The sequence below is a fragment of the Sinohyriopsis cumingii genome, chromosome 4 (assembly GCF_028554795.1).
Source record: "Sinohyriopsis cumingii isolate HCF-2022 chromosome 4, ASM2855479v2, whole genome shotgun sequence".
Classification (NCBI taxonomy): Eukaryota; Metazoa; Mollusca; class Bivalvia; order Unionida; family Unionidae; genus Sinohyriopsis; species Sinohyriopsis cumingii.
This window is the reverse complement of record NC_142964.1, coordinates 29,633,137-29,645,050: the sequence shown is the minus strand read 5'-3', so window position 1 is coordinate 29,645,050 and position 11,914 is coordinate 29,633,137. Positions and strand designations below refer to the sequence as shown.

The following is an 11,914-nucleotide window of genomic DNA, read 5'->3' as shown; positions in this document are numbered from 1 at the left end:
GCTATATATATATTACTCAGCAATATACACAAATAATTAAAGTGATCATCAGAGATAACTGTAATATTTTAGTTGTGTTTAATGGAGTTGATACACATACTCTGTGAAATATTCATCTGACTTGGTGTTCAGGGGACATGGACATGATTAAGTTCAAAATTTTCATTTCAAAAGCACAAGCTACCCCACACAGATTTATCATTATAAATTTACATGTTCCTTAATCACGATATAGTATAGGTCTTGATAAAATATTTGGATAAAAAAGACAGCAGCAGAGAGGGTGCAACCAAAAATGAGTGTCTGACAGGTAAACAAAAACAAGCATTAAAATTTAGAAAAACACAAACAACAAAAATGAAGTAACAAAAAATCTAACCTAATTAGAGAAACTCTTGGTTTCGGTTAGAGGCTTTGGTTTGACGTTATTGACCTTATATTTTTCATTTCTGTAGGAAGCTTTATTTTTCATAAATGGACCTTTCAGCAAGTGGTCTGTTCACCCTCTCTGCTGCTACCTCCAATGGGTTTGCATCATACTTCCATATCCTGCCACTATACACATCCTGGTTTCTGGACGATTTTGATGTAACTGATGGTAATTATAATTTTTATCCATTCGCTCCAGTGATCTCCGAGTCCTTTTTAGTGAAAGTATACCTTGAAAGTGTCTTACTTTTCTTTATGATGATAATCCAAGTCTATTAAGTCTCTGTTATTGAATGCCTCAGTTTCTTGACCAGTTAACATGATACTGATTGGTCTATTCATTGCCTCTCATTTCTGTGTTAAGTTATTTTTTCTCCAACTTCCCACTGAATATTTTTATCCTTTCCGTCATGTTTAGATGAGTAACTGTAGGTATATAGTTGCCCACTGGTGTATCCTTTAGTTGGGCTTGAAATATTACATTTACAGCAGCAGAATTTAGCCCAGGTTTATCTATTCAACTCAACCGTTTACACAGCATTCTTTCTTAATTTATGATAACAAAGCATTCATTAAAAGAAAAAAAGAATAAAAATGCTTAGTGGGATTAAATCTTGGATTTTTTGTGTGACAGGCTGACATGTTTCCACCAAGTACAACACCTGATATGCTGGAGGATGATATTTCTTGTTATGGCTGTCTATTGAAGCCAAATTTTTGGATTGTTAAAGTAAAATTGAATTATCAACATTTTTTTCCCCTTGGCTAAACAGTACTAATTATTTTTTAAAGAAATAAAATAATCAAAAATTTATTACTGATGTTTTAAGGATTTTACTTGTGTTCCTGTTATCTTTTATGCATTTTAACAGAATTTTAACATATTTATCCTTTATATTACATCTTGCTGTATTGGATGCTTTTATTTATTTTGAAGGGGTTTATTTAGAATTTTTGTGCATATTTTCATTTTTATATATTTTACATTTAAGTTTAGTTGGCACCATATAGTCACTATATAAACTCTAAACAAGGGCTTATTTAATCTTTTTTATATGTTTAAACATTTTGTACACATCCTTATATCAGCAGCATCCTGTGAAGAGTTCAGTTCTTTTAATCTGATGTGAGTTGTGACCCAATTAGGATTTTAAAAAATACATGTAAAATGGACATGGTTTTATGCAGAATCTTGGTTCAAGTAATCCTAAACACTTGCAACATAATCTGAAAAAGTGCTAATTGTAATTTTCTTGATTGTTACATTATTGGACAGTTATCCCACTTTTGAGAAAAAAAACCTGAAACGTTCCATCGTCCATTCATCATCAGAGAAGTCAGAACATGAAGCGTCCGTTCAATGATTATCTACACATTAATAACTACCATACGTACCTGAATAAAAGTTGGATCCAACTGCAAACAGTATAGACTCCAACCTGCCATTGCATGATGTACCAGATAAGGGTCTATGCAGTTTGTTAGGAGCGATTAGTAGGACAAACAAATAGATCCTAATCTGGTGGTACTTTATGCAATGGCAGATCAGGGTCTATGTTGCCAATCTTATGTATGTGTATGTTGACAGGTATGCATGTCACAATATTGTTTCTCTTGGTGTAACTCCTAGGCCCTCAAACAAATGTTTCCTAATTTAAATTTCAGTATTAAAGGAGATTATTCAAGTTACAATAAATTAAAATTGCTTGTTTGGACCCTTAGATTCACAATCAAGAAATGTTTTATTATATAAATCTACTCAGCTTATGATTCACACCTGATTTCTGCATTTGAGCTTCAAAAAAATACTTTAGATGTTGACTTATAGTATTGATGTTTCATGCAGCTATACATTCCCAGCAATAATAAAATCTTTTGTTTGTACCTTATAAATTATTTGTTCCAGTTTTTCCCTACTGTAACTCAACATTAAATCTGTCAAAGAGAGGCCCTGATTGACTGAGTGGACTAAGGTGTGGCCCTGATTGGCTGAGTGGACTAAGGTGCTTGCCTTTACAGAATTCTGAAAACCACCTATTTTGATGCAGGTTTGAGCCTTGTTAAGCTAACATGGGTATGTGAGAGCAAGAAGCTTACATGAGTCTGTGGTTCTTTCCAGAATTTTCAATGATTCTTCTTTGCACCAAATATACTGGCCATCATGTTTAGCCTATCATGTGTTGAAACACTGTGCTTAACCCACAAAACAATGAATCACATAAAAGAAAAACAAAAATATTTAATATATTTAAATATTTATATGAAATCCAGTATGCCTACTTATTTATCAGTGATACAAATATTGTCATTTACAGCAATATTAAAACAAGAAAAGTGAGTCTTAAAAATTTGTATGTGTAGCTCCTTTCTTGGGAAAGCAAACAATATTTGGACTGCTGAATCAGGACACCATTCCACTTTTTAATCAACCTGAAAAGAAACAAATAGACTTTTATCATTTTTAATGTCTTCAAATCAACTGTGGATCTAAGATCTGCCTGATACCCTTAATGAAATTTCTTCCATGTGTTCTGCATGCATCATCTTCTAAACAAAGCCAGCCAGTGTCATACAATGCACTGGGATACAACTGAGAATGTCCCAATTTAGGACACAATGTCATATTCAAGCTGATGATGTCACAGGCTTCATGGTATCATCTTTTCCTACATTATATATGTAGTCATGGTGGAAAAATGGCCAATGAATCCATTTTTGAACATTGATTATACAATTTTATTTAAAAATCCAGATAAAAACAGATTTGGATGCTGTTTGTCAACCTAAAGTATTTGCTAAATCTGGAACCAGTAGAGGGATGATGTTTAGTGATGGCTGGGAGATTGTTAAAGATGATGGAAGAAAAAGGAAGACCATGGACATATCTTTCCAAAAAAAATAGTTGATTCCATAGAGGCATATTTGAAGGAAGGCAGACATTTTATTGTCTGAGAGGTAACAATTTAGACACTTCATATATTACTGCTGAGGAAATTCTGACGAAGAAATTTGGAATGCACAGGGTTTGTATCTGCTGGGTGCCCATATTGCTTAATAAAGAACAAATGGATTTATGAGCAAAGATCTGCAGGGAATTATTATACAGGAATAAAAAAGCAAAAGAATATAGTTTCTTAAGATCATTACAAGTCATGCAATAAAACGAGGAAACACTACTTTGAACCCAACAGTAAAAGACAAAACAGTGCAAGGGATCATACAGATTCACCATTACCCATAAAACATGTCTTTCCATGGAAAGATTATATCCATTATATTCTTAAACACATAAGAAGTAATTCTGAACCACACTGCACCAGAAAAAAAAACACTGTGATTGACAATATTATGCCATAGTAATTGGATATAATTTATGTAATGCAGTTTTTGTAATGCAGACCTTACATAGACTTGAAACTCTAAATCAACCATCATACAACCCCTTGTAACTTCTGGCTTTCTCCAAAATTGAAAGACTTGTTAGGAGGAAACTTACAAAATTGATGCAATCATCGAATCTCTATCAATGCAGTCACATGATTGGTTGCTGCACCTGTTCAGGACATGGGTCACAAGATGGAGAAGAGTCAGATGTAAGTTACTTCAGACAGAGTATTCCAAATAGTGAGTGTGTGTGTGATTTTGAATTTTAATGTAGTTTTGAAAATTTGTCAGTCATACTGCGACGATGTCTGAAGTGTGGCAGTTTATAGTGATGTCTAGCACTCGGGCATCATGCCAGAGACATGTAGCATCACATCCCACTTAGTCGAATTATCCGGACACCTGGCCAACCAGTCCTAACACAAACCTCTTAATGCTGAGCACCAAGCGAGGCAGCTGTTAGTACCATTTTTAAAAGTCTTTGGTACGACTCAGTCAGGGTTCGAACCCATGACTTCCTGCATCCAGAGCTGTTAACCTTCCAAACTTGTAATTAACGAAAAGAGGGATAAAAATTAGTGAATTTGAACACAATTAGTGAAATATTATACCAGGACACTAGCTCCATCCCCTTTGATGGTCAGTACTGCATTATATGAAAATATCAAAAACAAACTAAAACATATTATTTACAGTGATAACAAGTACATATTTACTTGCAGCCAAAATGACTGATATACACAAACTTCACGGTATTTGTCATTATATGATGCTGTGGCAGACTTGAACTTCCTCAAATGGTAAATTTGTTTTAAAATAGTTCAGGCTTCTTGCCTTCTGTTTAATCTTGGTGACGAAAGTTGTTGCAATTTTCAGCACCTAAGGAGGCATTAAAGTTTGTCTTATTTTTCCTTATAATGGGAAATACTCTTTCAATGTTACTGATCTCCAACCGTTATGTTCAAGAAGAAAACTCACAAACAATGCTTCAGCATGGTAGCTTCATAACTTGAGTAGGTGGCTGAAAATACTCCAGAGCTGAAATCTGCTGGGTGATCTTCATTTTTCCAATATCTGTGTGCTTTTTACAAGCTGTGTGCTTTTTCACATCATTCTGCTACATGCCCATAGGGGCTTGTATTGTTCCTTACACTTTATCTGTCATACATGTATTACACAATAATATTATTATATAGTACATGTATGACAGATAAATTGTAATCAACGATATGAACCTCTGTGCACATTCCCAGTTCTAAAATTTGTGCCATACTAATGTAAAAAAAGCATATTTTTCATCGATGTTTGATGGCTGAATGCAAGGCCAATTTTTGGTGTACTCCAATCTATTTTTCACTATTTGTGGAATACATATTTTTTTCCGTGGAGGTGAAAACATTTTAACTGTTGTGTAGCTTAATTATGAAATGGTATAATCCATAAGATGAAACGATGAATAATTAACGATTTAGTGGTGTCTCTTTTAATCATCATCTGGCCCAAGGGACAGAATGGAGTAATGTAAATAAAATTTTGCTGCCAATTTATTATAATAAATAAAACCTTAACTCAAATTTTTGACCAAAACCTATATCAAATTTCCTACAACTGTAACCTTGACCAGAAGATCAAAGAGGTGTGAGTGCATGTCTTCTAGTTTATCCCACAGATGAAGAAAATCCATCAAAGGTGTTAGCAAATGATTGAAAAACATTCACCTAAATCTTAATGCAAAACTAATGCACTTGATCCGAAGGTCAAAAATGCAACTGTGCATGTCAATGATTCAATTATCTAAGTTCCATAACTACTTATCCCCAGTATGAACAAAATCCATTAAGGGGTTTAGGAAATAAATCTTTAATCAAAACCTGACTGCAGATTCTCTCTGACTGCCCTTGACCTCAAGACCATAGGGGTGAGCAAGCACATTGTAGAATGAAATGTCATAGCTTCATAAAGATTACAGGTATAATGATGCAAATGAAAAACCTGTAAAAGAAACTTTAATAAATTGTTGACATTGACATAACTGATGCCATCAGAAAAGTGAATGCTATGAATAACTTCCCACAAACGTCGGCTTGACAACAATAAATAGTGCATCCATTTGTCCAATTCCAGGATCTTGAATTCCTTCAACATTTTTGGCCAGAACAATGACCAAAACATTAGTTTTCCCCAAGAATTATTTTTAAAAAATGTTCTCTTCATCTCTGCAACCAAATTTCACCTAATATTTACAATCCAGTCAACTGGTTTACTGTAATCTGTATTTTGTTTTTCCCACTGAGAAACTTTATGTGTCAGTTAATATTACTGGTGATGAATTGCTTATTTCCCTGTTTGTGTCTACTTAGAAATCTTGTGTTCAAAACTGTATCACAATATTGATATTCCTAATGTCATCAACTCAGAATGCAGAATTTTCACTGAATAGTTATAAAAATTCAACATAATCTGGAATGGTTGGCATGTCTGTAGTTTTGTGTAGAAAACAAACTAAGAACATCCTTTTATTGAGTGAAATGTGTGTATCAATCATTTCTTCAAGAATGTGAACCCTACTGTATCTAACCCCACCAAATTTCATTTCGCTTCACACACCCCATGAAAGCAAAGTTAATTTCATGCTTGCCCCTCCCATTTCCAAAAAGGGAAACCATTTTATTCTGCATAAAACAATGAATCTTGCATTGTTTTCAATTATGTAACTATTTTTATAAGCATAACACAGTAGAAACATTGCTTGAAGTCAACTTTTGCATTACTTTAGTAGTTTCTGATGATTCCAACCATGCCAATGTGAGTTAAATCATGAACTTTTTCAAAACCAAACCCAAGTACACTACACTTTATTGTTAGAAGTTTCAAGAACAAAGAATATGATGAAATAAAAATCCAATATTTGGCTAGAAAATTTAGTCGAATGAAATTATTTACCACTGATCAATATTAGTCAGCAAATGTGATAAACATTATACAAATTATTATTTTTTCTGATAGCCATCCAATATTATTTACAAAGTTATTCTGCAGTTTTGCAAACTCAAGAAGTAAGTTTCTAATATTTGTATAATGTTTGATGTATTTCAATGTTAATTAACTTACAATGCTAGCAAAACAAAAGTAATTGATAATCTTATTTTGCTTTAACAAAATTTGACCTCTAACTCACTACTTCCTATTCCCCCATCACTTTCTTCTATTATGACAAGAGGGAATTGCGTGAAAGTTTGCATCCAATATGACCTGTACTGTATTTATTTTTATTACATACCCATTTAATCAAAGTTGATCAACCATTTAATGCAGATGTTCAATCTGTATTCCCATATTGCACAATCAGATTGAAAATAATTAGGTATATCATTGAGGTCCACATGTAAATATCTTTCAAATGCATGAAAATGAAACTTTCATAAATCCTAATTCAATTTAAATTTTATTCACACTGTACTGAGTCAGGGGAAAGAACTCACTTGATTTGGCATATGAATATGTCTCATCCTATGCTGTATCAAACACATTCTTTCCACTGCTTGGGGATTAAAATCCTAGTTAGTTTAGTGTATGAATGAAATGCACACCAATAAGCAAAAAGCATAGACACCATCTGCCCTTGGAAACCTAAAGGAAGTCTGCTGATGTAAAATCAATGCTTAATGCATAGTTCAAAATGATGTCATCATTACATTATGTCATCAATATCATATCAATTTTTAGCAAGATGTAGCATTATGAACTCTGGGAAATCTGATATAAAATGGTTCTGTTGTGACATCTGTCTGCAAATGTGGCGAATTTTTAAGTACTCTTTCAGCTATTAATTATGAACAATTGGTGATAATGTACTTATCCCTATGCTTTTTCAATGAAATGACCCTTACCTATACAATGACCCTTATTTACAGAATGACCCTTACCTACTGAATGACACTTACCTGTAGAATGACCCTTACCTACAGAATGACTCTAACTATAGAATGACCCTTACTTACATAATGACCCTTGCTTACATAATGATCCTTACATATAGATAGATATTCAACTAAAAGTATTGCAAGAAAATGTACATCAATCCATAAATCATTTACTGATTTTGGATTACATGGACACACACCCATGTAAAGATTTCAATTTTTAAAATCATTTGACAAGAAATTATCCTGAAGTTCTAATCATATTTTAAATAAACATTTAAGACCTAATTTACCAGCATATCGTCTGATCTAGATCACTGCTTCGGAAGAAGGGTGCATACAATACAGAGGTCAATAAAGTATACCTTAAACCCTCTCATTCATGCTTTATATGAACATGTTTCACATGTTTCTCTCTGTCAGAATAACATTAAACGAACAACGTGTACATTATAGCCTTCTCTGTTTTCTTGGTCGCTTTCCTGTCCATGTTTGAGTCCTGTCACAAATTGCTACCACATTTAGCCCAGACATTGCTAGACTCTTAACACCAGCCTGTAAGATGAGAAAATTCCAGGATTAGAAGACCTAAATAAAGAGCAGAAGACCTAAAAATTAAAACAGAATGAGAGGAGAAGAGATAATTAAGTAAATGCATTTGCAGGGCACAATACCATGTACAGACTGTGAAGGAATTAAATACTTAGTCACTTGCCACCAGTTACCAAATGGAACCTGTTACAAAACCATCAAATACTACTGTAACTGATGAAATGAAGCCAATCTTTTGGGTCACCAAGAGTGAATGCAAATATTTTTGATTGCAAAACAAATGAATGCATACACTAAACATATAGCAGATGACAAAATTTTTGCCAAAAGAAATGGAAAGTTGTTGTCACTTTAGACAACTTAAAGAAAATACTTTGATTATAAATTTCAAAGAATGATGAGTGTGTGTGTGTGTGTGTGTGATTTGGATTTTTAACGTAGCTTTAACAATGTTTCAGTCATATCACTACGATGATGTCTGCAGTGTGACAGTTATAGTGAGGTCTAGCACTGGAGCATCATGCCGCAGGTATGTAGCATGATGTCTCACCCAGTCACATTATCCTGACATTATCCGGACACCAGGCTGACCAGTCCTAACACTAACCTCTTAATGCTGAGCGCCAAGCGAGGTAGCTGTTAGTACCATTTTTGTAAGTCTCAAGAAGGCAAGTCCACTAGCAAACTGCACAAACCCAGATCTGCCATCGCATAATGTGCCAGAAGATCTGGGTCTGTGCAGTTTGTTTTGAGTATTCTGTAGAACAAACAACATAGACCCTGATCTGCATGTGCATTATGCTTTGCTTATCAGGATCTTTGTTGTTTACAGTTTGACTCAACTTATAAGCAAGTATATACGCTTATGCAAGGTTCATACGGGGCTATAATTCTATTATTGGAAACTGAGATTATGCAGCCTCACTAAATTCTTATATTTACTCCAGATTCTTCAAAATCTGAAAATGGGGTTTCAGAAACATGCAGTAAAGACAGAACTAATTCATCAAGTATAGGGTAAAAATAATGAACAATTTAAATCTCTTGAATCAAATAAGACAAAACAGACATGTTGTACCTTAAAGCATGAATATCCATCTACAAAGACATGTTGTACCTTAAAGCATGAATATCTATCTACAAAGACATGTTGTACCTTAAAGCATGAATATCTATCTACAAAGACATGTTGTACCTTAAAGCATGAATATCTATCTAAAAAGACATGTTGTACCTTAAAGCATGAATATCTATCTACAAAGACATGTTGTACCTTAAAGCATGAATATCTATCTACAAAGACATGTTGTACCATAAAGCATGAATATCTATCTACAAAGATAAAATAGTGTTTTCAATGAGAACAAATCTTGGCAAAATGTTTGCAATATAAAATAAGTTTGACAACAAATTAAGAAATTTGTAATAAACACTGGCAGAAAATTCATCAAAGGCAACACATTAACTGGCTGACATCTTTTAATGATATATTTATGTACATACCAGTCTTCCAGGTCCAATGCCTTCAAGAGCCACCCTAACAGTTTTAACACCTTCTTGCAATGCTTTCTGAAAAGAAGAATACAAATACCATGTTTGTGAGAATCAAGTACTGACAAAAAAAAAAAAATTAGAAATCTAGAAAGTGTGTTGTAGTTGTGTCTTATAAAAAGAACTAGAAGTCAACATGTGTGTTGTGTCTGTGTCTTATTTAAAAAAATTGAAATCTAGAAAGTGTGTTGTACCCGTGTCGTATAAAAAACTAGAAATGTAGAAAGTGTGTTATGTCTGTGTCTTACAAAAAAAACTATAAGTCTAGAAAGTATGTTGTGCCTGTGTCTTATTAAAATACTAGAAATCTAGAAAGTGTGGTGTGCCTGTGTTAGACAAAACAAATGAAGTCTAGAAAGTGTGGTGTGCCTGTGTTAGACAAAAAATGAAGTCTAGAATGTGTGGTGTGCCTGTGTTAGACAAAAAATGAAGTCTAGAATGTGTGGTGTGCCTGTGTTAGACAAAAAATGAAGTCTAGAATGTGTGGTGTGCCTGTGTTAGACAAAAAATGAAGTCTAGAAAGTGTGTTGTGCCTGTGTTTGACAAAAAATGAAGTCTAGAATGTGTGTTGTGCCTGTGTTTGACAAAAAAATGAAGTCTAGAATGTGTGGTGTGCCTGTGTTAGACAAAAAATGAAGTCTAGAATGTGTGTTGTGCCTGTGTTTGACAAAAAAATGAAAGTCTAGAATGTGTGTTGTGCCTGTGTTTGACAAAAAAATGAAGTCTAGAATGTGTGTTGTACCTGTATTTGACAAAAAAATGAAGTCTAGAATGTGTGGTGTGCCTGTGTTAGACAAAAAATGAAGTCTAGAATGTGTGTTGTGCCTGTGTTTGACAAAAAAATGAAGTCTAGAATGTGTAGTGTGCCTGTGTTTGACAAAAAAATGAAGTCTAGAATGTGTAGTGTGCCTGTGTTTGACAAAGTGAACAATGTGTGAAGCATTTTGATAGAGTGGAATGTAATCCAAGTTTATAAAGCATTGTTGCAATGAGTTTTCAAGAAATAAGTTATTCAATAAATAAAACCCTTAAAATGCATCATTTCATCTAGAACAATGTTACTGCATCTCAACACATGAATGAACAGTCTATCACTTTGACCTTGGACATTTTAATCCATTCCTCTGCTTATATGTGATAAATTGAAAAACAATATATAATGCATCCATGGAAACAGAATATAAGCCCTTTCACACAGTTCTAACAAATTACCCATATAAAAGAACTTTCTTCATAAATTCTGTTTCTCCAAGAATACTTATATGACCACATTAACAACAGAAATTAACTTTAAGTTCTCCTGAAATGATGATAAAATTGTCTTCCTGGCTATATACAATGTAGATGCTAAAAACAGTATATATGCGAATTAACTCTTCCAAGATACTATGTTGCAAATTAAGCTGCTGGATTAGAAAGCAAGGCATGCTGAGATAGTTCTAGTCTCATGAGCCTAAATTTTCATAAGGCACCTCAGATCTTTTGAGATGTATGCTAAACAGGTCACCCACTTGAGCCAATGTGGTCAAGGCTAGGTGAGCTATGTCTGGGTGTGTGTGATTTAGATTTTTAATGTAGCTTTAACAATTTTCAGTCATACCACTATTATGTCTGCAGTGTGGCAGTTTACAGTGATGTCTAGCACTGCAGCATCATACCACAGACATATAGCACGATGTCCCACCCAGTCACATTATCCTGACACCAGGCCAACCAGTCCTAACACTAGCCTCTTAATGCTGAGTGCCAAGCAAGGCAGTTGTTAGTACTTTGGTATGAATCGGCCAGGGATCAAACCCACGACCTCCCGCATCTGAGGTGGACGCTCTAACCACTAGACCACCGGAGCAGTGAGCTATGTCTGGTATAGACTGGTATTGTCTATGGGTATAGACTGGTGTTGTCAAAGGATATAGACTGGCATTGTCTATGGGTATATAACAGTATTGTCAATGGGTATATACTGGTATGGTCTATGGGTAGAGACTGGCATTGTCAATGGGTATAGACTGGTATGGTCTATGGGTATATACCAGATTTGTCAATGGGTATATACTAGTATGGTCTATGGGTAC

At 34.1% G+C, this 11,914-nt stretch overlaps 1 protein-coding gene across 1 annotated transcript in view; it reads right to left on the bottom strand.

The window, feature by feature from the left end:
* Nucleotides 1-2,667: 2,667 nt before the first annotated feature.
* The window catches only part of LOC149800872 (uncharacterized), a 39,719-nt gene continuing 30,472 nt past the window's right edge, over nucleotides 2,668-11,914 (bottom strand). Inside the window, exons 7-9 of the mRNA XM_089954893.1 lie at nucleotides 9,792-9,857; nucleotides 8,186-8,291; nucleotides 2,668-2,859 (exon numbers count right to left, since the gene is read on the bottom strand). Coding sequence (XP_089811019.1) covers nucleotides 8,187-8,291; nucleotides 9,792-9,857 — 171 coding nt within the window. The 3' untranslated portion in view covers nucleotides 2,668-2,859; nucleotide 8,186. The remainder of the gene's footprint in view (nucleotides 2,860-8,185; nucleotides 8,292-9,791; nucleotides 9,858-11,914) is intronic.